The sequence below is a fragment of the Apodemus sylvaticus genome, chromosome 12 (genome assembly GCF_947179515.1).
Source record: "Apodemus sylvaticus chromosome 12, mApoSyl1.1, whole genome shotgun sequence".
In the NCBI taxonomy this organism is placed as follows: domain Eukaryota; kingdom Metazoa; phylum Chordata; class Mammalia; order Rodentia; family Muridae; genus Apodemus; species Apodemus sylvaticus.
Genome location: NC_067483.1, coordinates 34,464,158 through 34,490,742, shown reverse-complemented (window position 1 = coordinate 34,490,742; position 26,585 = coordinate 34,464,158). Strand labels below are relative to the sequence as shown.

Genomic DNA, 26,585 nt, shown 5'->3' with positions numbered 1-26,585 from the left:
CATGTATAAAAATCCTACCTTTAGAGCTCCTAAATACACTCAGAGTCAACAGCATCTGTGTGTGGTTGTTTGTGTTTGTCACAACAGAACCTGTTTCTCTCCTGAAATCCAATGTTCTCCCTCGGATCTGAATCTTCCTGGCTGGGACCATCCTTGGCAGTTTCTACTCTGACTTGCTTTAGGGATTTCCTCCCCAGATTGCTTTTGGTCTGGTGTTTTATCACAGCGATAGTAACCCTAAGGAAGCCCATGTGTGCACCAAGAAAATTCTTACTTGATAGAGAATGACTTTCCCCAGGCTGAGCTGGTATTGTTTCCAGTGTCATCTTGTTCCAGGTCAGTGAAAACTGTACTTAGTGCACACAGCATAATACTTTCACCTGGATCACCAATATTAATGTGCCCCAAGAGAATGAGAATACCAGCACGTGTGTGTGTGTGTGTGTGTGTGTGTGTGTGTGCGCACATATATACACATATGTGACCAATACCCCTTAATATAACTACTTTCATGAATGGAGAATGTTGGGTTTTGTCTAAGCTCCACCCCACACCTACCTGATAATAGCCAGGTATACCCCGCCCCAGAGATCTGGCCCACTATAAGAGGGGCTATTTGCTCCTCCTCTCCCTCTTTGCTCTCCGCTCTCCCACACTCTCTCACCTCTCTGCCCCTGGGGCTCTTCCCCCCTCCACATGGTCATGGCCGGCCTCCACTCTCTCTATTCTCTCTCTCTCTCTCTCTCTCTTTTTCCCTCCCTCCCTCACTTCCTCCCTCCCTCTCTCTCTACCACTAACTCCCATCCCCTACTCTGAATAAACTCTATTCTATACCATGTCTGTGTGTGTGTGGTCCCTCAGGGGCAGAGGTGCCCAGGCAAGGGCCCGTCTGGACACCTTCCCCCACGAGGCCTAGCCACACTCACCTAACCCCCTATACTCCCCCCTTTAAGCCCTTTCATCTTGGTGCTGAAAGTCCTTTCAGAGAGAATGATGAAGATAATTTTCCAAACTGGATTTCCTCCTGTGTTTACACAATTTTCACAGCCTGAAATCCTTTTCCTTTAGATACAATCTCTATTACAGACAGTCAGAACCTGAGGCTGTAAGCATGTCTTCCTATACCATAGCTCTGGCCATTGCTAAAAGTCCCCACCAGCTCCTAGAACAATGGGTGTGCCATTCTAATTGCCATGGTTTAGGTCTGAAATACTCTTTCCTCAATTTGCTTAACCCAGGGTATCTCAAAGTCTCAGGAGTCCTGGACCCTGTTCATTTCTGTGCTGTCACCCTGCTGTGGGACTCAGAACACCATCCTGGGCCAAGAGCAGCCAAGGAGAACTCTTACATACCCGCTGAGCATTCACAAACAGCTTGTGGATGATTTGGCCAGCATGTCCTCTTCCTGCCCCAGTGACTGACACTTCAGGCTGCTCCAGCAGGCAGCTGACAAACCTAGAGGAGGAAGCAGGAAGGGTCAGGCTGCTGCTCCAGCAGCCTCATTGGCAACTCCTCCTACCCCACCCATGGCCAAAGGGGAGAGACAGAATCACCTAGTAAGAACCTGGCACAGTTTGGATGCTAAGGGAAGTCAGTATTTTACTGTCTATCATCAGAGGGCAGAATATTTCATTTTGTCCTTTTGTTGCTGGGTCTGCCTTGGCTAACCTGAACAGCTCACTACGTATCCCAGTAACCTCTTGCTGTAGCCCTGAAATCACTTGGGTTGAAGCCATGAGCCACCACGCCATCCTCTCTCAGCAGCGGGTCATCCTGTGGACAAAGTAGGTAGGGCACAAGCAGGAGTACCTTTCGAGATCTTCCTTTTCTTCCTCGTGTTCACATTTCTCAATTCCAAATTTGGCCTTCAGGGACCGGGCTCGGGCTATTATAGCTTCCACAGTAGTAATCTGAAGGATGATTTCCTAGTGGTAGAAAGGGAGGCACAAGCACTGAGGGACAGATGCTGACCCTTTTAGCCTTTTTAGAAGCCAGTAAGATGGCTCAGTAGGGATAGGTGCTTGTCACCAAGTCTTACATCCTGAGATAGGAAGGAGAGAACCTCTGTCCTCTGACCTCTACAATCCTGTGACATGTATGAATAACAGCCTCACCATTCAATAAATGATGTAAAAAGAAAATGTAAAACACAGATTAAAAAAAAAAATTATTGCCAGGTAGGGCAATTCTTGACAAGACCCTAACAAAACACTTACTTCCAATTTCTTGTCTTCAGGACTGGGAAAGTGCAGAACTTTGCTGGAATGAGCTATGATCTGCTTTATAATCTTCTTAACAGAAGGAATGTTTTCCAGACTTTCTATTTATTAAAAAAACAAAAACAAAAAACAAAGCTATAGTTAAAAATGAAACCAAAAGCCCCTCTTTGGAAATGGGCTTAGGAACTGATCAACTGAGACATTTACCTTCTTCCTTTACCTTGAGAACAGCTGCATGAATCACACAGGGCAGGAGGTGCCTGGCTAGGTCTGCAGGCTTCTGCATGGCCAGGTAGTGCAGCACCTGAGGGAGACACAGGTGACACAAATAGAGCAGCTGGCATCCCTGGGGCAGAGAAGCCTGACCTCAGCTCTCTCTTGCCTCTTCCCCAGCTAAGCAGCAGCTATGGCAGATGAGGCTGTGCCTCTGAAAGCACGTAGGAACTATAATAACTACCTTCTCAAACTTTCCAAATCTTTATGTTACGCATGCAGAGAATGAGGATGATCTGTAAGTCACACCACCAACATGACAGCCTACAGCAGCATGTTGTCATCTAGGATTTTCTTTTTAGGGCATTTGATTTATCTACTAACCAGGCGGTGGTGGCGCACGCATGTAATCTCAGCACTCTGGGAGGCAGAGGCAGGCGGATTTCTGAGTTTGAGGTCAGCCAGGGCTACACAGGGAAACCCTGTCTCGAAAAACCCAAATCCAAAAAAAATAAAAAAAAAATAAAAAAACATATAGCTACTAATAATAAATGTGTGTTATTTTGTTATCTGATTTTCTCAGTATTCCTAAACATTGTTAGCGATCTTCCACAATCTGTAATTTCGTTTTCATTGTAGAGTAGAAGCTATTATTTCTTCTTGTAAACATAAAGAGACATGTGCAATATATGGACTCTCCCAGTAGCCATTAGCAGTAAAAGCAGCATCTCACAGTGGGATTATGAAGATCTTCATGGGCTTCAACACTAATCAGAGGTATCACCCAGAACTTTTTCACCTTCTGCCTCTATGTCCATTAAAACACAGAAATACAGATAGAATTTCTGTCTTAAAAACCATTCACGTACCTTTTATAGTCTAGGCATTTAATGGTGGTAGACTTTTATCTGTGGCTTGGAGTGTGAAGGCTATTATCGTTAATCACCTGGGAGACAACCCTGTGGGCCTGTCTGTGAGGGGATATCTGTGTAAAGGAGGATGCGGAACGTATGAACCTGCACCTAAGAGTAAGTGGCCCATCGCACGGGCTGGACGCCTGCCTGGATACAAAGAAGAACTTGAGCTGAGCACCATCGCTCACACTGCTCTCTGCTTCCCAAAGGTGAAGGTCATGTGACCTTCCACAAGCCAGTTATCTAGTTATCCCACAGCAGTGTGATAGACATTGAGAAGACATCTTTCTGACTTGCAAATTTAGTAGTCTGTTTCATTAGGGCATCACTAATTCCACACTGTTTAAACATGAAGCCAATCCTGTTACCTGGTATGTTTTTTTCTTTCAGTCTAGCCCGAGCTGTTTTTACATCTTATTATAAAGGGGAGTTCATTCATTTAAAGAACACAATTCAGCACTGTATAGTCAGAAGTACAGCCTAACATTTATGAGTATTTCACCACTCTAAAAAGAAATCCATTTACAACCAACTGTGTGTCGATCCCACACTATGAGGCTTTCATGTTTACTTTTCCAAATGAACATTAGTATCAACCAATCTGGATTCATAACACCACCTTTTGTGATTTTCCTTGTAATTATGGTGAGGTAAAAATGACTTTAATGATGTTCTATGTGTTCAGGTGTTTTTGAGGTTTTTCTTCAGATTTTAAGTATTTACTATTAAGTTTATGGATATTTTATATTCCTCTTGCTTATATAATATTGAGAAAATTAATCTATACCTGAATGGTTATTTATATATGTATAAATTTCTACTAGTTGCTACATAGAGAACTATGTTATTGGCCCATTTTCTGCTTGGGTAGTTTTACATACTGTTTAGTTTTAAGAGTTCTTTGTATATACTAGTTATGAATCCTCTCTGAGACATGAAGATCTTCTGAAGCTTTGCAAGCTCATGAGGTCTCAATCATCAACTGTTGGCATTATTCCCAGAGTGACTGGAGTTCTTTTCAGGAAGGCCTGACCTGTGCTTATCTGTATCCTGAAGTGTTCCCCCTAACCTTTCTAACAGCTTCAGAATTTTGGCTCTCTGATCCATTTGGTGTTGGTTTTTAAACATAGTGAAAGTCAAGCATCTAGTTTCATTGTTAGGCATGTGAATATCCAGTTCCCAGCCCCCTCTCTATCAATCATTTCACCAAAGTGTGGCTTGTGGGTGTGTTTCTATATCTTTAACCAAAATGAGTCCTTCAAGCATCTTCTACAGAGCTGGTGTAGGGGCCATGAATTCTGTCAGACTGATTTTTTAAAAACTCATACGTATGTACAACTTGTTTTATCTCATCCACCAACCATTGCCTCCTTGCATCTCGTGCCAGGACCCACCAAGTCTACTCCTCCTGACTTCTGACTCTATCACGTGGAGCTTTGATTTCTCCTTCAAGTATGCAATATATCGAGGGCAGGAGTACAGTAGTTAGAGCTGGCAGCAGTCATCTTCCACAGCCATCTGGCTTTTAAGCTTTCTGTTGAGTAGTTAGCTATTACTCCCATAGGCCTGTGTTTCCATGCATCTTGCCGTTTTCCTCTTCTGCAGCTTTCGATATACCTTCTTTGATCTATACATTTACTGTTTAGAGTATATTACAATACAGAATGTTTTTCCTGAGTGTTGTCTGCTTAAAATTCTAAATGCCCTCTGATCATAGATGGGCACCTCTTTACCTAGATTTGGGGAAATTTCTGCTGTAATTTTAAGAAAAATGTTTTCTGTGCCTTTAGCATGAAAAGGCAGTAATTCATAGATTTGGTCTTTTCATAGTTCCCATAGATCTCAAATGTTTACCTTCTTGCTGAATTTTATTTCCAGCATTTTTCTCTACTTACTTGGTTTCCAATTTCCTATCTTCTGTTGTCTTCCTATTTCATTTAGCTGTTTAGTGTTGTCTTGGAATTCATTATTATGACCTCTGCCTTTATTTTTTAAATTTATTTTGTATGTATGAGTGTCTTACCTGCACATGCCTATGTGCACCACATGTGTGTGTGGAGGCCAGAGAGAGAGAGTATAAGACGTTCTGGAACTGGAGTTAGAGGCGGCTGACTTCTTTTGGCATTCCTTTCTGAGCTCCACAATGCTTGTCATAGCCCTGGACAAGCCTTCTCAGATCAGTTCACAGATGCTGGGCTCACCTTTGAACAGGTCTTGAGGGACTGAACTGGGACAGCTGCACTTGTAATCTTTTGAGGTCAAGTTCGGGTCACTAATGCTGGTCAGACCTCTGTGCATTCATACAGTAGTCTGGGTGACAATACTGCCCTAGCTCTGAGCTGTCACTCCACAGATGTTGGCACCTGTCTAATGGCTTTGCAGACTGTTTCTAATTACATTTCACATTAGTCTTGTGAGGTTCTGATGCAGACTTTCTCTTCCACAATCAAGAGGCATCTGACTGGCCAGGTTTCTGTACAGTTCTATAAAATCCTGTAATACTTGAGTGCTTGCTTTAAATGTCTCCAGAGTGAGGCTTACTAGGGGCTCTGGACTAAGACTCAGTAAGTCTTGCTACGGCTCCAGTCTAGGGTAGAGAGGACCCTCCTAGCAGTGTCTCTTCTCTCTGCTGGTGCCAGCTGAGCTTTTTGTTCCCTTCACCCTTCTTCATTTCCTTTTTTAAATGCCTGTAACAGAGAGCGTGTGGCTCCTGACCTACAAGCCTTGATGATGACACTGCCATCAGAATGCTACAGTGCTTGAGTAAAACAGAACTATATGTAATGCTTACAATGCTGTTGCATTTCTGCTTTTAAGAGTAGTTTTATATGTGTGTGCTCTGCCCTTCTCTATTTTGGTAGCATCACCATCTTCTGCAGCAATGGAAAGTAAGCAGAGGGGAGGTGGGCCATCATCTTTCATTTCTGTAGCGTACTTAATCTTCCCCTCTTATTTACTTCTTTTTCATCCTTTTTCTGTCCCGGGGGAGGGGGGTAATCATCTCTTCTCTATAGAAAGCTGTGCGTTACTTAAAGATAGAATATGTTCTGCAAAACTCACCATTTATTTCATTATGTATGAACATGAAAGACTACTTAAGACAAGCCCAACTGATATGTGAGTCACTAGATATAGCCTCTTGCTCAATCAAAAACTTGATCATGGTGAACAACAGACATGCTGTCAGGATAACACAGCTGGCTTATGGTTAAGTATAGCAAATGCAGTCTAGTCACAGTTGCCCAGTATTATTCCCAAGTACTATGTATATACATGGATGACATTCGATACTTTTTATACAGCTGGCAGAACCTCATAGACTTGTGTAAGAATGCCCTGTCCTCTGACGATCTGAGGACTAAAGCACTAAGAGGCCACAAGACCACATAATCACCTTGGAGCGCCCTGGCCTCTGGGGTTCTGAAGAGCCACTGTATAGCATCTGACACCAACAGACTCTTCCCAGGCTCCTCCGTCAGTGCTGTGCTGACGTAGCTCCTATCCCTTCTGATGACTTGCAGGGTTCCTGCCCCCAACAACCACAACCACAAGCTTGCAGCACCACGGAAACCTGCCTCGCTTCTCTACTCACTGTTAATCTGAAGATCTCTGTACGATGCTGGAGGCATGGGTTTACTCAATGGGATGATATCAGGGGTAGTCAGGGACCAGGCAGGGCCACTAGTCTCTAGAACTGCAAACACTTTCTTATAATGTTTAACATGATCATTTTTAACACTTCTGATATAAAGTATAAGACAGTATGATGCAAATATTTCATATAAACCATGGCTGTCTTTACAACTAACTCTAAAATCTTAAATGTAATATTAGGTACAAAAAGTTTACTGAAGTTCAGTTTTGCTTGTTAAGTAAGTCCACCTCTCCCATCTAAGATTTCCTAGTGATTTCCCTGTACCTTCTCAGCCTCGCGGGTATCATCAAACAGCCTCCTCTGGCGCCTGGCCGGGACGGGCTTAGCAGTGTCCCAGGCCTCCACCCACATGTTGCTGGGAATCTTCATCCGGGCGCTCAGCTCCCCCTTGAGGACCACACTGCCCTTCTCGTCAGTCACCTCCTCCTCAATGTAGTCCCTTGGTGAGTACCACCTCACAAAATCCTCCAGGCAGCAGCCTGGATTAGCTGCCTAACACAAAAAAAACAAACAAAAATCAGCATTTTCGGACAAGCCTAGTATAAAATTATATCCACACTTAAAGTTTGAACATCACATTTAAAATAGGAGGTGTTAAAGTACCAAAATGTTTCTCCTCAATTTTACAGGAAAACCAAAAACCAAAAAAGCACCATTTTCATGGGATGACTTTGTACAAACTTTGTAGTGTTAACTACTGAGTACTGAACAAAGTAGTAAATAAATGAAGTGTAGAGAATTAAATAATGCACAGCACAAGCAGAGTAACACGGTGACAGAGACTCTACTCTGGGTAGGCAATACCAGTAACTGTATAAATGTCAGCTGGCCTCCTTCACATATGCTCTACAGTAACCAGACTTCATGGCTTCATACAAAGCTCCTCCATCTAAACCATCTCCATGCTATTAAGGAACTGAAATCCCACTATTATTGTTCAGGTGTAAAAGCAAACAGTAAAGTTCCAGTTATCGCACAACCACCTAGCATTAATAATGATATATGCCAAAAACTTTTCAGCAATTCTGTTTTCAACCCTAGAAGATAATACAGCTTCACACTGCTTGTGGAGAGACATGAAGTTCTTTCTTCAGGTACTCAGCATTATAGGCAGAGTACCAAGGATATGCACGTAGCACTGCTGGTGAGAACAGTCTGTTTCAAATGTGGTGGCTACACTCATAGGGCTTAGCATCACCATTCTTAACCCTGAGGGGGCCTAAGGAACCAGAAGGAAGGTCTTCACTAACTGTAGAACTTGTTCTTGTTGTTTCATTTTGTTTTTCCTGAGTGCTGGGAATTGAGCCTGGGTCCTCTAGAACAGCCAGTGCTCTTACCTCCTAGCAGGTAGAGAAGGAAGTAGAAAAAGTAGTCGTGCAGGGCTTGTGTTTCAAAAGAAAGAAATCAAACTCAGGCCATTCTGCAGGGCACAGATGTGGACTGAAAACGGCTATGAACTGGGGAGCCAGAGGCTACGGTGGATTATAAAGAAGCTCAGGAGGCTGGAAAGATGGCTCTGTGGTTAAGAACACTGACTGCTCTTCCAGAGGTCCCGAATTCAATTCCCAGCAACCACATGGTAACTCTGTAATAGGATCTGATGCCCTCTTCTGGTATGTCTGAGGGCATTGATGTACTCACATTAAACAAACAAAAAACCAACCAAACAAATAAGTATCTTTTAAAAAGAAAAAAGAAAGAAAGAAAGAAAGAAAGAAAGAAAGAGAGAGAGAGAGAGAGAGAGAGAAAGAAAGAAAGAAAGAAAGAAAGAAAGAAAGAAAGAAAGAAAGAAAGAAAGAAAGAAAGAAAGAAAGAAAGAAAGAAAGAAAGAAAGAAAGAAAGAAAGAGCAACAGCCGCCGCAGCAGCTCAGGCCTGGAAGAAATTGCAGAAGTTGACACGCAGACAATGAAGGTGTGGGCCACTGGCCTCCCTTCTGAGTTGTTTGTCACACTCAGGTTGAGTATACTTTCTAAAATATATGGGGGTAGAAGGGTTTTGAACTTTTTTAGATTTTTGAATTTCCAAATACACAAACTGAGTTTTGACTCAAATCTAAACCTGAAATTCACTTACTTTTCATGCATACTATATCTATACCGTGAAGGTGATTTTATACAATGATTTAAATAATTTTACATACAAAACACTATCATAGTGTGGAATTTTCTACTCATGGTGTTAGGTTAGGACTTTAAAGTATCAGATATTGGGGGCTCAAAAAGTTTGCTCAGCAGTTAAGAACACCACTTGCTCTTCCAGAGAACACAGGTTCAATCCCAGTACCCACATAGTGCACAGATATACATGCAGAACAAATACCCCCACACATAAGTTTCAGATACTGGTTCATACCGTATCTTAGGGTTAAGGACACTCAAATGCCACTGTTCCCTGAATGTGCAGTGATGCACACACAAGCTTTAATCCAAGCCCACAGCAAATACCCGCTCTTCCAAATTACTTGCTTTTCTGCGAAAGTTCCCATACCTGCTCAACAAGTCAGTCACTTCTTCTGGCCTTACATCCCTTGATGACTAGTTAGTTATACAGAAATCTTCTCTCACAAGCTCAACAGACTAAATACTGTATCTCCCCCTACCTCCTCAGTGTGTGGCACACATATGTTTGTTGCATAAAATAATCCACATTTAAATCCCTAAAGTTCCCAAATCCCCACACACAAAGGAAAAAAAATCCCTAACACACAGAATATTCAATTCTCAACTTTGGACTTTCCTTTTCAAATCTAAGAAGTGAGTCTGACATGTCCTTTGGGGACTGGAAATAGCATTTTGTAACAAGTAATAAATCTGAACACTTAAAAAAGACACAGCCTTCATGTCACTTTATAGTGTTGTTCACAGTTTCATCTCAGAATAGCTGAAAACAGACCCAGAGCTCTGGAAGTGTGACCTACCTTAAAAGACTCCATGTCAGAGAGGAGACAGGCACTCTGCATGCGTGCGCGGAGGTGCGCCCCCTCAGCAGATGTCCCTAATTTTGCTAAGACCTCAGACTGCTCTTCTAGCAGATCTTCTGTCATGGGTGCTGGTTCCTGTGACGCACAGAAGGACAAAGTCACCAGTGGGTCTTCAGAGACACAGCAGGACCATAAACAGGATAAAATACGGTTCCTGCTTATGCAGACACAGCATACACATTTGAAAGAATGTGAAGAAATACAGGATTGAACAAACAAATTACATGAGCTTCTACTGGAGCTCCACACTTCACAGCTGAGGCCCTAACTATCCCCCAATAATAAGGAGCTACTTTTTATTGCCCTATAGCTAGGAAGTCACAGGATGGAAGAGAAGGAATAGAAAAGTCACTAAAGAATAAACATGAATGAACCAAAAAAACATGAATCCAAAATAAAACTATGCTGAAAGGAATTGCCCATATAAACACATACTCTAGCTGGGCATGAGGGCACATGCCTGTAATCCTAGCATGCTCAAGGACTGAGGGTTTAAGATCATCCTCACCTTCACAGTGAATTCAGTACCAACCCTGGCTACATGAGACCTAATTCAACTTTCTCTTTTCTACCCAATATCAAAAGCCAAGAACATTTCTGTCCTAGTTAGGTTTCTGTTGCCATGGCAATGCTAACCAAAGCCAACTTGAAGAAAGGGTTTATTTTATCTTAAGATTCTCAAGTCAGAACCATCCCTGAGGGAAGTCAGAGCAGATACTCAGGCCTCAAACTTGGAGACAGGAACTGAAGCTAAGGCTATGGAGGGAGGTCGTTTGCTGCTTGCTCTCCATGCTCTGCTCAGCCTGCTTCTTTATACAACCTGCCTAGAGATAGCGCCATCCGATGGGCTTCCTGACATCAATCATTAACTAAGAAATGTCCTATGGACTTGTCCACAGGCTAATCCGATGGAGGCAATTCCTCCAGTGAGGTTTCCTCTTCCCAGGTGTCTCTTGTTTGTCTCACATGGACAAACACTAATCAGGATAATATTGCACTAGTCTATGAACATATAATACAAATAATTCCATTTGTTATTTATTTTATTATGTATGTGAACCCATGACACATCAAGTGAAGGGAATTACATAAAATAATCACATGCATCACTAGTGAGGATGCACATCTTATCAACCACCTAGAGACGTATACCCTTAGTTTATACCTACATACTTACACATTTAGTTCATACTTACACACTTAGTTTATACTTACACACTTATACACTTAGAGACTTAACACTTAGTTTAGTAATAGCTACTAAAACATCTCAATATACATAACCCAGTCAATTCCCAGGAAATTATGCCCACTGGACACTGGCAGATGCTTAGGTTCATCGAAAGTCAAGGAAACAGCCAGGCACGGTGGTGCATACCTTTAATTCCAGCACTTGGGAAACAAGAGCAAGCAGATGTCTAAGAGTTTGGAACAACCTTATCTACAAAGTGAATTAAAGTGACTTCCAGACCAGCCAAGGCTACATAAGAAGCACTTAATTAAAACAAACAAATAGGGGCTGGAGAGATGGCTCAGTGCTTAAGACCACTGACTGCTCTTCCAGAGGTCCTGAGTTCAAATCCCTGCAACCACATGGTGACTCACAACCATCTGTAATGAGATCTGAAGCCCTCTTCTGGTATGTCTGAAGACAGCTACAATCTACTTATATATAATAAGTAAATAAAGCTAAAAAAAAATAGATTCTTTATTAAAAAAAAAAAGGATCCTGCACACTGACAATGATATGGACTGAAAACATAGTTTATGAAAGTGGCATAAAATGTACGTAATTTCAGTGCTAGAACCTTACTGTCATTTCTTGCTAAACTGCCATGGCTATAGAGTCAGCACATACTAAACATCCCATGTACACCTATGAAAGGGGAAAGAGTGTGGGAATTACTATTTCTTTAATTTACCTGAGAAGGTAAAACAGGTGCAACGTATTTAAAGGGAAACACTGTTCCACTTACCTAGTGATGCCATTTCCTTATGCAAATGTGGCAGGGACTCATGATACAAACTAAAAGAGCAAAACCTTGCAAATGACATACACAGTGACCAACATGAATAGCTAAATAAGCTGTGGGACCTCCACATGATAGAGTAATATGCAGCAATTATAAATGACACAGATGTACATTTAACGGCATGGAGTGACCCTATTGACAGGATAAACAAGGTTATGTATCAGTGTACACATTCAGAAATGAAGCCAAATCATAAATATCAATATGCACACATAAATGCAAAGAAACAAATATAAAAAAGTTACTTCTGAGGATAAGAGCTGAACCAGTGAGCAGTAGCCTTTTTTAAACATAAGTGTTCACATATCACTTAAGCAAAACCAACCACCAAAAATGAATTGTTCTTCCCTAGACTCTGAGTTGTTATTCTAATAGTTTAAGATGGCTTTAAAACATGTTTGAAGAAATAAAGACAGCCCTAACTGAAGGGCAATTATTTTTGTCCTTTCCATTCTGTATTTGGAGTACTCCAAGCATTTCATCTATACCTATGGAAGTACAGTTTAATCCCACAAGGCTCAGGGTCCACTGTGCAGGAGGGGCACACAGCATCTTGTGGCCATGACATGGCCACTGCACTGGTAGAGTCACAGCAGCTGTAGATGCCGCAGAGGATCAAGACAGTCAGCATTTCAACATGGCATGGAAAGGGGTTCACCAGCCCTGACGTGTGGCTGAGGAGCCACAGACAGATACAGCTTCCAGGGAGTAGAGGCTCAGTTTTCATCAAGGGTGTGGGTCCTGGCAGGCCAACTATGCTGCAGAGGAGGGCCCCATACCAAGGAATATATGGGCAAAAAAATTGGAGTTGATGGGCTATGTAAAAAAAAAAAAAATAGGAGAGCACCAAGTAAGGGAAGGTAGAGAAAGTATAGACTCTAAGTCACAGGGAGAAAGTCAGGCTAAGTATGATCAAAATACCACACAGAATTCTCAAAGAATTAATAAATCACCTTATGTAAGGTCAGCACTATCTACCAAGGCTTCAAAACTCTACGTGATTTCAGACAGGCAGACCTGAAAGTTCCAAACCTAAACAAAGACTTTAAACAATCTCTCCTCCCAAAAGCAATTATCTCCTACTAAGAAGGAGCTAATCAACAACAAATGACAGCAGAGTTTGCCAGCCTCGGCACCCCACCTGGGTCACTGGGATGTAGAGAGGCTCCCCATTATGCAGCAGTGTGAGCTTCCCGTGCTGGTGCAGGCGTCCTTCTGGCTTTAAGTTGGCCAGCTCCTTGGGACCTCCTTTCTTGCCACTCTCCTGTCCGTTTCCTTTAAGGTCTTCGGTATCACTGAGGCATTCAAAAAACTCTTCTTCGCTATCACTCCAGGAGTCCCAGGACTTCCCTACTTCTCCCTTTTCCTTCTCTGTATCTCTGAGATGGTCCAGGCCTGACTGGCCTCCAGCTTTCCCAGCATCCCCTGCATACGCATTAGTCATACTATCTGAGGGGCTCATCTTCTTCCCTTCATCACGTGCTTTCTTCCTTTCAATACAACAATTTAACATCTGAAGAAAACAGAAATAACATTTATGGTTGAATTAGAGAAAAGCAATATGTATCAATTGCTTCAGTATTTCTTCTTACTCTTTCCCAAGACAAATTACTGCTTTGTTTATATTATTGGTTATAAGCAATCCATAAGTAGCACAAGGAAAATAGCCTATGTAAGTCACTTCTACACGTGTTAGATTTTGCATATATATTACGTAAATGTGTATGTGCATGCTATGGAAAATTGTTACCTGTAGTTTCTGATGTAGTAAACAACATCTTAGATCTGGTGGTCCACTTGCTAGTCTACCAAATAAAAGAAAGCTTAGTTTTAGTAAAATTTTATCAGACAAGCCTACTTATACATTGCCAATTTTTTAAACTATATTGTTAAGAAAGCAAAACTAGTGTACAGTTCTTTGCATGTCACACAAACTAAATTCATCTGTGCATTCACCTTTCAATTGTATATAGGTGGATTTTCATTATACAAAGGTCTCTCTCTACCTCTACTTTGCCAGTGAGATCCTGGACTCTCTTTGGCTCTAAATCACTAAATTCCTCCACTCAGTGTACTTCTGCAATAAGTTTCAGAGCAAAAGAGTAATGGCCAAGAGAGAATCCAGATAAACAGAGACTGGCAAACATCTTAACACAAAACACTTCAGGTTAAAGGCCATTAAACTAGTCCTGTCATCCTCTCCTTAGCATGGGTAGACAAGCACTACCCAGCAGTATTTGCATGTATGCACAGTTAAGAGTCTATGCACTCAGTGAAATGTCAATATAAAAAGATTCTAGATTGGGGCAGGAGAGATGGCTCAATGGTTAAGAGCACTGACTGCTCTTCCAGAGGTCCTGAGTCCAATTCCCAGCAACCACACAGTAACTTACAATCATCTATATTGAGATCTGATGCCCTTTTCTGGTGTGTCTGAAGACAGCTATAGTATAGTCATATATAATGAAATAAATAAATCTTTAAAAAAAAGATTCTAGATTATGTTTAGTACCTGAAATATAGTATACTTTAAAGGTATTTTCCTTCAAATAATTAAGTATAGGTACAGATGATTTAAGAAATACAAAGAAACAAAGAAACAAAAAAAATGTACATCCATACATGGGAAAACTATTAACACTCGACTATATTTCTCTCCAATCTTTTCTCTATACCTACATACATATCACCATAAATGAAGCATTCTGTGATGTATTACCACACCTAGTTACTAGTACAGTTTCTAAGACTTATCTTGTCTGTCTGCTGAGATGGGTTCTAACCCTGTAGTCCTGGCTGGCCTGGAACTTGCTATGCAGAGTGCACTGACCTTCAATGCACCAGAGGTCTGCCTGCCTCTGTCCCTCCCCCTGCCCCTGCCCCTACCCCTGCCCCTGTTCCCTGAGTGCTGGGAATAAAAGCAATTGCCACATGCCCAACATAAACAGTTTCTATGCTAAGGTTCTTGGGGTATGCAGATGCAAAGCAGTGGCAGAGCACCTGCCTGGCATATATGATGAGGCCCAGGGTTCATGCCCTAATACCCCACCTCAAACAAAACAATAAAAGATTCTAGAAGAAAGTTTTACAGTCATGCAGCACAATGTTGACACTTAGGTTGTCAGGTCTTTTTCCCCTGTATTAGAAATGCACTGCACTGAACACCTGAGTCAAGCTATACACATATTTCTTACAAAGAATCCCTGAAAGAAATCAGATATTTGTAATAAAAAAAAATCCCATCTAAACAATTGGAAATTAAAATTATTACCCTGGAATCAGGAAGTTGTTTTCCCATCTGAAACGCATTTCAAGCACAAATTCCTGCCAGAGATGTGCCACTCCCTTCAGCCCTCCATGGTAGAAGTTGATCATACAAAGACACAAGGCCAGTTTGTATGTTAAACTGTCGGAGGGTGCAGACTTGAACTGATTGTAGAGAGTCTAACAAAAGAAAAACAAAGCAAAACCTGTTTACAGCAGATCTGCATACTTGAAGAATAGGAAGGAAAAATCTTCCATCAAAATTAACCCACCAGAACGTGCTGCAAGACAAACATAAGGATTTGACAAGAACCCTAAACCACGAGGGCCCACAGCTATGCATAGAATTCTTAGGCTATTAGTTCCTATTTCCCAAGAACTGCTTGCTGTACAGAACAGGTATCTGTGCTGATGTTATAAGCAGTTCATCATCTGAGTGGCTATGAACACCACTCAGGTTTCCCAGATGGATTTTGTTTTTTAGATTTATTTATTATATGTAAGTACACTGTAGCTCTCTTTAGACACTCCAGAGGATGGTGTCAGATCACGTTATGGATGTTTGTGAACCACCATGTGGGTTCTGGAATTTGAACTCAGGACCTTCGGAAGAGCAGCCAGTGCTTTTAACCATCTCTCCAGCCCCCACCCCCAGATGGATTTTTAAGTGAAGAGATACTTAGGTATCTCTAGACCTTCAGCAAACCCCTAGACATAAAGTGCATTTACGATATTTTAATGTTGAACTCCCTCTTACATAGTCTCCAGCCTCTGATGCAGGATTGCCATTGTCTGTTGAAGCAGTTCCATCTGACTGTTTCTCAGAGGCAGCATCTGGGAACAAGAACTAGGGGAGAGATAACCACATTATACTTGCCTTCTTTGATGATTTTTTAGCGTTCTTTCTCTCTTGAGAGCCAGTTCTCACTATGAACCTCTGTCTCACTTAGAACTCAATATGTAGACCAGAATGGCAAAGCACTCACAGAAACCCACCTGCTCTACATCCCAGATACTGAGATGGGATTAACAATAGAAGCTACTACATCTGACTAGTCTGTTGATTCTTTTAAAGATTTATTTATTATTATAAGTACACTGTAGCTGTCTTCATACGCACCAGAAGAGGACATCAGATCTTTTTTACAGATGTGGTTGCTAGGATTTAAACTCAGGACCTTCGAAAAAACAGTCAGTGCCATCTCTCCAGCCCTCTATTGGTTTTTATAACCTATAGAAGACACTGACTTTCCAGTGGATTTACTGTTAAAATTATGAGAATATTCTTACTGTGATATTATATATTGTCATCAAAAGGAAATTACTGTCAGCAATTCAGAAAAATTTCATTCAAATAATCACTTGATTATGTGAGGTAAACAACACAGAAGCAAAAATCTCATCGCACTGATTCAATACTCATCAAATGCTAGTAAATCCTATATTTAAAAAGTGTGAATCCATTTAAGTAGAGTCAAAACTATAATAATCTAAAAGCACCTCTGTATTTCTGAGAATCTGTGATAAGATCATCCACAGGTTTCCATGTATGAAATCCTGAAGGCATGGTGGGAAACGCCCCTAGAAATGAGGAGCTTACACCTCACTGGCCAATGTATCTGCTCTAAGTCTGCACTGCGAACATAGAGATGTGATGGGGTTCAGTGCAGATGACAACTGACTGACTGGATAATTTATACTTACAACACATTTTTTAAGGCTACTTTTTTTTAAAGATAAGGTTTCACTACAAAGCCCAGGCTAGACTTACAGTCACGATCTTCCAGGTGCTAGACTTATAGCACCTTACCAGGTCCTTAGGATACATTTCTAAGGAGTCTTCTCTATAGAGACTTTTTTTTTAAATTAGAATCAAGATGAGGTGGGGGCAGTGGTGGCGCACACCTTTAATCCCAGCACTCTGGGAGGCAGAGGCAGGTGGATTTGAGTTCGAGGTCAGCCTGGTCTACAGAGTGAGTTTCAGGACAGCCAGGGCTACACAGAGAAATCCTGTCTCAAAAAACCAAAAAGAAAAAAAGAAAAAAAAGAAGAGGTTTTCTGATGTTGCTAACCAATCTCTCTAGCTTCTTTTGAACATATTACAGAACATGCTCAGACTTTCTCATTTTTTAAACAATATTTAACAGACTTAGAAAAACTGAAGTAACCAATAAGTACTAAGTGCCAGTAGCAGGTACATATTTACAAACACCATCCAGTTCTCATCTTCCCATATTTATAATGTACCAGGCTAAAGATCTAAGGGTCTTGATCAGAAAAATGGCAAGACATTGGTTAGCATCAGGTCTAGATCCAGCATTCCCTTCCTTTATTACGCTGTTTTTGAAGGGTTTCCCTGAAGACTATATTATAACTGCAACTACAATCACCTAATAAAGACCCATTACATGCCAGGCAGTACCATGTCTGGCCCTTTAACTTTATGACAATCTCACCGAGCGTTATCAGCCTCACTTTTTTTCCTGGTTTTTTTTTTTTTTTTTTTTTGAGACAAGGGCCCTTTATTATGCATTTCCAGCTATCCCAGAACTAACTCACTCACTCTCTCTCACTCTCTCTCTCTCTCTCTCTCTCTCTCTCTCTCTCTCTCTCTCTCTCTGTAGAGAACTCATAGAGATCTGCCTGCCTCTGCCTTCCAAGTGCTGGGAGGACTAAAGGAATGTAACACAGGAGCACCAGCCTCATCTGTGAGATGAAAAACCTGCAGTGACTGGCTCAACATCATGCAGGAAGTCAGTATTCACCCTCATGTGGCTACAACCATTCCAACTACACCATCACTGGGACCCACCTTAACCCTCTTCTTTGTCCTCTCTAGTCCTTCCTATACAGATGTTTGTAGACTATTGTCATAAGAACATTTTAAAAGTTCAATTCCCATGACAAACTGATCTGTTTCGAGTGGTGTTAAGACAACAGTACAGCGCTACGTCACACAGGTTTCCAGCCACCTGCCCATCCTTACCCTGGTCATTCTCAGGGAAGCACTCTACAAACACCACGGTTCAACATGCACTCAGGCATGAACAAGACCCTGGCTTTGATCCCTAGCACTGCATAGCAAAACCTTACTCAGCACATGGCATCCTCTTTAGGAAGCACCCTGACTTCCACTGTGCATGGTAGCATGCATGCGTGCAAGCATGCATACACACACACACACACACACACACACACACATACACACACACACACACACACACACACACACACACACACACACACTCTGCTCTCTTCTCATTATCTCCTTGTCCTGTTTCTAACTTGCAACCTACGACTGTAACACTACGCTCTCTTCTTCCCACTAACCAGTAGTCTCTGAATGTGGATCTTTGATTATACTTCATGCTCCTAATCCAGTGCTTGCCATGAAGAAAGAATGGAATATATAATTAGCATGTACTTATGCAGATACACATAAAAGCAAGGCAGCTACTTACCAAAAGAATGGTATTGAGAACATCGTTGTTCAGTGGTGACTCTTCTCCTCTGTGCTTCCGTATTTTCTTCTTTGCAGTGTGTACCATATTTGAAACTGATAATTTATGAATTGGAACTGGTGCTGGTTCAGTCAGCTTTGACAAAGCATGAGTTATATCAGCAACTTCTATAAAGTAGAAAAGAATGCAAATTGTGGGGTTGGGGATTTAACTCAGTGGTAGAGCGCTTGCCTAGCAAGCACAAGGCCCTGGGTTCGGTCCTCAGCTCTGTTTAAAAAAAAAAAAAAAAGAATGCAAATTGTATCACCAAAAGTGGCAGGAAAAGTGGTCAGTAAACTGGTGACATTTACATGGTTGGTTCTTCTTTACACAAGTATTAAATGCTGTCAGAATTATAAAATTATAAAGTCCTCACGTGTTCAGCTTTTCATGAACTATGGATGCCAGAGATACCACACGAGTCATCTTTCCTCTGGAGACCTCAAATATGAATATCTAAAACTCTACTTTTCCAAATACCTTATTACTATGTGTTGTTGCTGTGGTGGTGAAGAAGTGATGAATGCATGTGCTGCGGAACCTTTGGGTAGAGAACGCCAGCCAGCGCCATCTACACTTGCTTCTCCAACTCAACTCAACGTGATTGAAAAGTTGCCAGAATATATGCCAAAGAGCAAAGGCAAGGTTTTAGAAAAAATGTAAAATAGGAAAAATAGGTCACCTCTTCCTTCTTCCTCAAATGTGGATCGTCCAAGAATTTCATCAGTTGATTCCTTTCGACGGCAAATTTTTAAAAATTCAGTAACAAAATCACCTACAAAAGAAAAAGTTATTAATGTTTGACATTTAAGTCTAAGAAATCAGTGCATCAAAGGTACACATATCTATTAACAAAAGCTATAAGGTAAGATGTGGATGGGAAGCCCAGCAGTGGTGGTGAACAGGCTTGAGAGTGTGAGGCCAGCCTGATCTACCAAGTGAGTTTCAGGCTGGCCAGGGCTACACAAAGAAACTCTCTCAAAAAAAAACCAACCAACCAAACAAACAAACAAAAAAAACACTTAAAAGATAAGGCAGGCAGTGATTCTTTTAATCAAGGCAGAGGCAAGTGGAACTCGGAGTTCGAGGACAGCCTGATGTACTTCGTTTTTCTCTGAGGAAGATAGAAACTGACCCTATTTCAGAAGTGATCTCACTCCTTTTTCCAGGTGGGGACAGAGAAGAGCCTTCTCCTCTGTACTCTGTATCCTCTGTCTGGGAAACATGCTTTCCCCTGGGCTCACTGTCCTAGTCCCAGTTTCAAGAATGCTTTCTCTCTCAGTACAATGCTTCTATTCCTATTTCTAAAACAAAAACTTCCTTCTAGAATGAAAACAAAATACACTTCCTAATATAAGCTTCTGCAGGCTTCACTGTTGCCAATATCCATTATCATTAAATCATAAAAGTAACAATATTATTATACATCATTTTCTTTCCTGTTATCCTACAATTCTGAGACAATTAAAAACACATATTAAAATTAAAATGCAAAGATGTTCCTAGAGGATAAAGAAATCATGTAAGGTGAAGCTATTACATCTTTGGTTGCATATTAGTGATATAAAGATGACAATTATTTTCTGTTTTCAAGAGCTGCAGAGATGCTTGCTGTCGAATGGATGGCTCAGTGGGGTTGGTCTCCCAGCCCCACATGGAGGAACGAAGCAGTTCCCTCAAGTCGTCCTCTGCCCCATACTGGCTATGGTACGTGAATGCCATTTCTCCCCCAGATAAGTAAATATAATAAAAACATTTTAATAAAAAAATTATATATAGCAGACTGGCCATGACCTTGCCGTCTCCCTGCCTTAGTCTCTCCAACACGGAGCTCCAGGAAGCTACACCCGTAACCATGGCCGGCTTCCACACAGCTCTCACTGGGAAGATGGGGAGGACTGCCAGCTTCCCTCGGGCAGTTTCCTTCGACCATAATCACGTATGGCAGGGCACCCCTGTAGTATCAGCACTTGGGAGCTAGAGGAGGAAACATGGGGCACTCAAGGTCATCATCAACTTACACAGTAAGTTCAAGACCAGCCTGGATTACATATGATAGTGACTCCAAAAAAGGGGGAGGGTATGTTTGCACTAATACATTTTAAAAGTTTAACGAGAATTTTCAGTTCCAAAATACAAAAGTGTACACTTAAGCTGTAGAATTTATCAACATTTCTTGATTTCTTTTCCAGAAATGTAGAAAATTCTAGTAATTTTATCATTAAAAACTATACAAAGAGGTGGAGTGAGATCATGAAACAGAAACTTAAAATTAGAACAGCTCTCAAGTTCTTACAAAAGCCAACAGATCAAATGAAGAAAGATAAGGTGTTAGAAGGCCATCTAGCAGGCAAAGATGGCCGTGTAGTCCATCAACTATTGTACAGCAGACAGTGCACTTTCGATGGACAGGACACTGGTTAAGTGTGACATGCACACAGATGGTTGCTGTGCTGTCACCCTAACATCCCACAAGGAGTGTACCAACTTATGTGTCCCACTGCTGAGAGCTGCTGCTTCAAGAGCTTAGACAGGTATTATATTTAAAAACAGAACTAGAGCCAAAGAATGGCTCAGCAGCTAAGTGCACTAACATCTCTCCAGCCCCCAATGCCCAGCTTTTTAAACTGTGATTTAGAATGATTTCTAGACATAAAAGATATGCAAACAGTAAAAGGCTTCTGAATGTGGAATGATCAAAACTTAACTCAAAATCAAACATGTACTAAATCCAAGATGTTTCTGGCAGTGCTGACATGTGCTGCATGGTGCTCCACTGCAGTCCTGCTTCTGAGCTCCCAGCATGCACTCTGCAAGGCAGATAGATGCTGGGTCTCCACACAGCACCGGCTAATGCTGCCTCCAACAGTCAGTTCGGACTACTGCATGATACACATTACAGAGTTCTTAATAAAGCTTTCTGCCTTTGTATAAACAGAATGATATAATTACAGAGAAAAGGACAACATTTTCTAAGCATTCTTCCTCAGCATGTAAGGATAAAATAAGTACATCCTTAGAATTTTTTTTAAAAAAAAACTGCTGAGTTGATAACTTGAGTATCCATCCTATTAGAACTGAACTTCCAACAACTTCTGAGCTGACCCTACATATATCCTACCATTTTATATAGCATATTTGTGGAAAGCAGCATATTCAGAAATGACAATTATAGAACTAAGACGTCAACTCTGAAAAATGTTGAAAATGCAAAAATTTAACTTTTTATGCAAAATTAATCATATTCATTTCATCAGTATGCAAATTTGTCTCAGCTATCATAAAAGCATGCATACACACACACCAGAGGGTCATCCTAGAATAAATTTCTCAGTAAATGTTTGATCTGCATACCTATTTTATATATACCCCATGTCATGAAAAGATGTCTCAGTAAAAAAGGATCACAAGTAGAAAAAGTTTAAGCAGCCCTGCTCTAGTGCACACTAAGTCAATGCTCTTATAATCACATCCCAGACCCAGAGGGATCTAAAAGACAAGGACAGTGAACTGACAGGGCTGGTTTTGTGTCAACTTGTCACAAGCTACAGTTGCCAGACAGGAAGGAGCCTCAGCTGAGCCAATGCTTCCATGAGATCCAGCTGTAAGGCATTTTCTCAACTAGTGATCAATGGGGGGAAGGCCCAGCACATGGTGGGGATGGGGTGCCAGCCTTGGGCTGCTGCTCCAGAGTTCTATAAGAAAGTAGGCTGAGCAAGCCATGGGAAGCAAGCCAACAAGCAGCACCCTTCCATGGCCTCTGCATCTGCTCCCACCTCTAGGATCCTGCCCTGTTTGAGTCTCTGTCCCAACTTCCTTTGGTGATAAACAGAGCTGTGGAAGTGAAAGCTGAATAAATCCTTTCTTCAGCTTTCTTCTTGGTCATGGTGCTTTGCTGCAGCAACAGAAACCCTGACTAAGACAAAGGGCTCAACTGAAGATGCAGATTGTGCTGGGACAAGGTGACATAGTAACATGGGAAGAGCAAAACAAGATGTGAGAATATTACAGAGAATGCTGAAGTATAGATTCATTGAAGGGAAGAAATCCTGCTATCACTGTTAATAAAAGATTCACTATATTTGGAAAATACTTTTTCTATAACACACTAACTGAGGAGGTCATAAAAATGCAAAACAATATTTTGAAAGGAAGAATTGTATTCAGCATTCCAATTTGGAAATTTTCAGAAAAGGAACAGAGTGTACTTTACCTAGTAAACACTGGGGATTATCAGCTTTTCGAACTCTAACCGACCAATGGGGAGCTTGAACAGGATCCAAATCACTAGAATAGAGTAAGACAGTAAATATGACTAACAAACATGTCTACAATATAATGCAATGAAAGCTAGGTCCAGTGGCACACATCTGTAAACAATGGACTACCAAGATCAAAACAAAAATTTAGAATTATAAAAATCATGAGATATGCACTAAAACCAAATTAATCAAATATATTTTTAAAGAATACAAAAAATTAAGAAACAAGTATTTTTTAGCTATTTTATTTTTTCCAGTCCCTATATAATCATCTTAAACAACCTGTTTATAATTTAATATTACGATTAATGAAAACAGGGACTACAAACCTTGGACAAAACCAAAAGCATTCTGCTTCCTAAAGAATAATATAGAGGATCTATTCAATGAGGTACTGTGGGTAATATTTTTTTAAAAAAATTCATGACCAGCAAGATGGCAGGTAAAGGCACTTGCCATCATACCTGATCCCCTGATGTCAATCTCCAGGGAGGACCCATAGGATAGGAGACAGCCCACAGTTAATCTCTGATTCCCACACTTGTACCATGGCACGCAAGCACCACAAAAGGCCTAAGATACTAAAAGAATAAATCAAATTGATATATAAATGTAAAGTCTAAAAACATCTGCACTAAGGTTTAACAGGCTTTTAAAAACTATGTCTTTATTTCCTCCTTTGCACCTACATACCCTAAGTGAGGACATGCATGTTGTTACTTTTATCATAAACAAATACAGTGAGTTCCATTAACTGTGAAAAGACAAAGTGTTTCTCACGTTTCCACACCCAGAATAAGAAGGGTCTAATGCTTTTTTCTTTCATTATACTCCAAGCTTATAGACAGTTGTGAGCTACCATTTAGGTACTGAGAATTGAAGGGTAGTCCTGTGGAAGAACAGCTAATGCTCTTAACCACTGCACCATGTCTCCAGCCCCCTCACTACTTCCTTTTTTTTTAAAATTATTTATTTATTATATAAGTACACTGTAGGTATTTTCAGACACCCCAGAAGAGGACATCGGATTTCATTATGGATGGTTGTGAGCCACCATGTGGTTGCTGGGATTTGAACTCAGAACTTTCCCAAGAGCACTCAGTGCTCTTAACCACTGAGCCATCTCTCCAGCCCCATCTCACTACTTCTTAAAAGCATTTTATGAAACAATGTTGGGGGTGGGGGTGGGGTGGAGGTGGGGATGTCAAGCTTAGGGTCTTCCACACACTGGGCATGTACTCCACCAATGAGCTAGACTCCCAGCCCTACAGTGATTCTTAGAAGCTAAGAAGCATACAAGAGAATTACACACTAAATGATAGAGACCACTATGCTGCAATCCTAAGATTTAAATAGTTTACTGCCCTGAATTAAGGGTCACCTTCCCAAAGTGGCATCTTAACAACTCATCACAAATAAGCACAAACAAGTCTAAATTTTTTTCAAAAATAAAACTTTGTACTTGGCAGTTAATTTATTGGGATGAAGTTCTTAACATACTTACGAATAAACATCATTGTCTACAATGATCCCTTCTGTCAAATGAGGCCATGTCGTTGCTAAATGGAGTTCACTAAAATTAAAACACAAAAAATTAAACCTATAAAATGTGCTCAAAACATTTAATTCTGTATTTATGTCATCTGACCCTGTAATTCTATTTCTAGAAATGTATCCTGAGAAAGCAATGCATGTAAAGTGGTGTATGTGATGGTTGCTAGGGGAGGAGACATTTTCTTCTGGGCATAGTTGCTGGTGAGTTGCTCATACTATTGTAAATAATCCTTCACCTACCTCCAAACCTACATTCCTATAAGCAACTCAAGAGTCACCAAAAGACAAGAAAGGGTAATGAAAAGGGGGTACTGTGGTGGTTTGAATGAAAATGGCCCCCACTGACTCACAGAGAATGACATTACTGTGGTCATGTTGGGAGTAGGTGTGGCCTTATTGGAAGAAGTATTTGGTGGGCTGGGCTTTGCGGTTTCAGCGAAGCCAGGCTCAGTGTCCCTCTCTCTTCCTGCTGCCTGCTGATCCAGATGTAGAACTCTCATATACCTCTCCAGCACCATGTCAGCCTGCACACTGCCATGTTTCTCACCATGACAATAATAGCTAAACCTATTAACTATAAGCCAGCTCCAATTAAATCTTCTCTTCTCTTCTCTTCTCTTTCTTTCTTTCTTTTTTTCTTCCCTGAGACAGGGTTTCTCTGTATAGCCCTGGCTGTCCTGGAACTCACTCTGTAGACCAGGCTGTCCTCAAACTCAGAAATCCGCCTGCCTCACCTGCCTCTCCTCCCAAGTGCTGGGATTAAAGGTGTGTGCCACCAATGCTCGGCTTAAATGTTTTCCTTTATAAGAGTTGCCAGGGTCATGGTTTCTTTTCACAGCAATAAAACCCTAACTAAGGTACAAACTAGGAAAAAAAGAGGTCATCATATACATAAATCTATAAAACCCATTATGTATAATTAATATATGCTAATAAAAAACTTTAAGAAGAGCATTTAAAAAGTAGTGCTGTGTATGATAAACTAAAAGCAACTAGTTTAAGAAAGGAAAATGTAGCCATATGAATTTGTCTTATAGATATAAAATGTTATATATGTAGTAAACAAAAAATATACATAAAAAATCCATTAACTGAAAGGATAAATAGAATGTGATATAAGCATAAAGTGTATCCACATAATGGCACATTAGAAAGGATCTCTTTTGAAAACAACTGTTTATGCTGCAGCACAGGTAAGTTTCAGTTACTCTCCCGTCTCCACCCCCTGGCCTACCTCCATGGCTGGCCCCAGAGCAGCCTGTTCACTAGTAGCCATGGTGGGCTAAGTAGCTTTTTTTCCTTTCCTACTCTTCCCTCTACCTACTGCCATCTCAATACCCACAGATCAAGCTACACCCAAGGCCCTACAGCCTGCTTTGTGTGTGAGCTCCTTCACTCTCCCATCCCATACATATATATACATATCTCCCCTCATATACATAGGCCTAGCCCCAGCCTCAAGGTTCAGGAGCCATCTTCGCCTGGTCCAATTAAACAACTTATACACCAGCTCTACCCACCTAGCTCCAGTCACCCAGCTCAGGCACTGACACGGCCTAAAGCAGGCCAGATCCTCACACCAGACACACAACAAAAGAAAGAAGTCTACATGCCGATGTAACATCACAAAAATAAAAACAAAATGAACGGCCAAGACAGGATGTTTCCCCTGAAACCCTAGTCCAACAGAAATGTCTCCTAATGAAAATTACCTAGATAAACCCCGGACACAGCTTAAAAGAATGATCGTGAACTTTATCACAGAATTCAAGGAGTTTAAAAGACATGAACAATCACACACAGATAATATAAATTTTAAAGGAACAGCTTCTTTCGCCAAGGTATTTAAAATGTTTTAGATGTTAGATGTATACAATGATAATGTCTGCATAAACCTATAATAAAACCCACCAAACTATTCACTTTGAAGTGCTGAACTTCATAGTAGATGAATTTTCTCGTCTTTGAAACAAAATCTTGTTATAGTGAT

The 26,585-nt window shown here is 41.0% G+C and overlaps 1 protein-coding gene across 2 annotated transcripts in view; it reads right to left on the bottom strand.

Annotated features, from left to right (window-relative positions):
* Window positions 1-26,585, bottom strand: part of Rab3gap1 (RAB3 GTPase activating protein catalytic subunit 1) — a 61,195-nt gene that overhangs the window by 4,517 nt on the left and 30,093 nt on the right. For both annotated transcript variants that reach the window (XM_052199863.1, XM_052199864.1), the window contains 14 exons: window positions 24,546-24,614; window positions 22,993-23,066; window positions 19,462-19,554; window positions 18,741-18,907; window positions 16,037-16,126; window positions 15,287-15,459; window positions 13,766-13,820; window positions 13,157-13,528; window positions 9,920-10,057; window positions 7,266-7,493; window positions 2,427-2,523; window positions 2,217-2,320; window positions 1,810-1,925; window positions 1,353-1,455 (listed from right to left, as the gene is read on the bottom strand). In XM_052199863.1, the coding sequence (XP_052055823.1) occupies window positions 1,353-1,455; window positions 1,810-1,925; window positions 2,217-2,320; window positions 2,427-2,523; window positions 7,266-7,493; window positions 9,920-10,057; window positions 13,157-13,528; window positions 13,766-13,820; window positions 15,287-15,459; window positions 16,037-16,126; window positions 18,741-18,907; window positions 19,462-19,554; window positions 22,993-23,066; window positions 24,546-24,614 (1,879 nt within the window). The remainder of the gene's footprint in view (window positions 1-1,352; window positions 1,456-1,809; window positions 1,926-2,216; window positions 2,321-2,426; window positions 2,524-7,265; window positions 7,494-9,919; window positions 10,058-13,156; window positions 13,529-13,765; window positions 13,821-15,286; window positions 15,460-16,036; window positions 16,127-18,740; window positions 18,908-19,461; window positions 19,555-22,992; window positions 23,067-24,545; window positions 24,615-26,585) is intronic.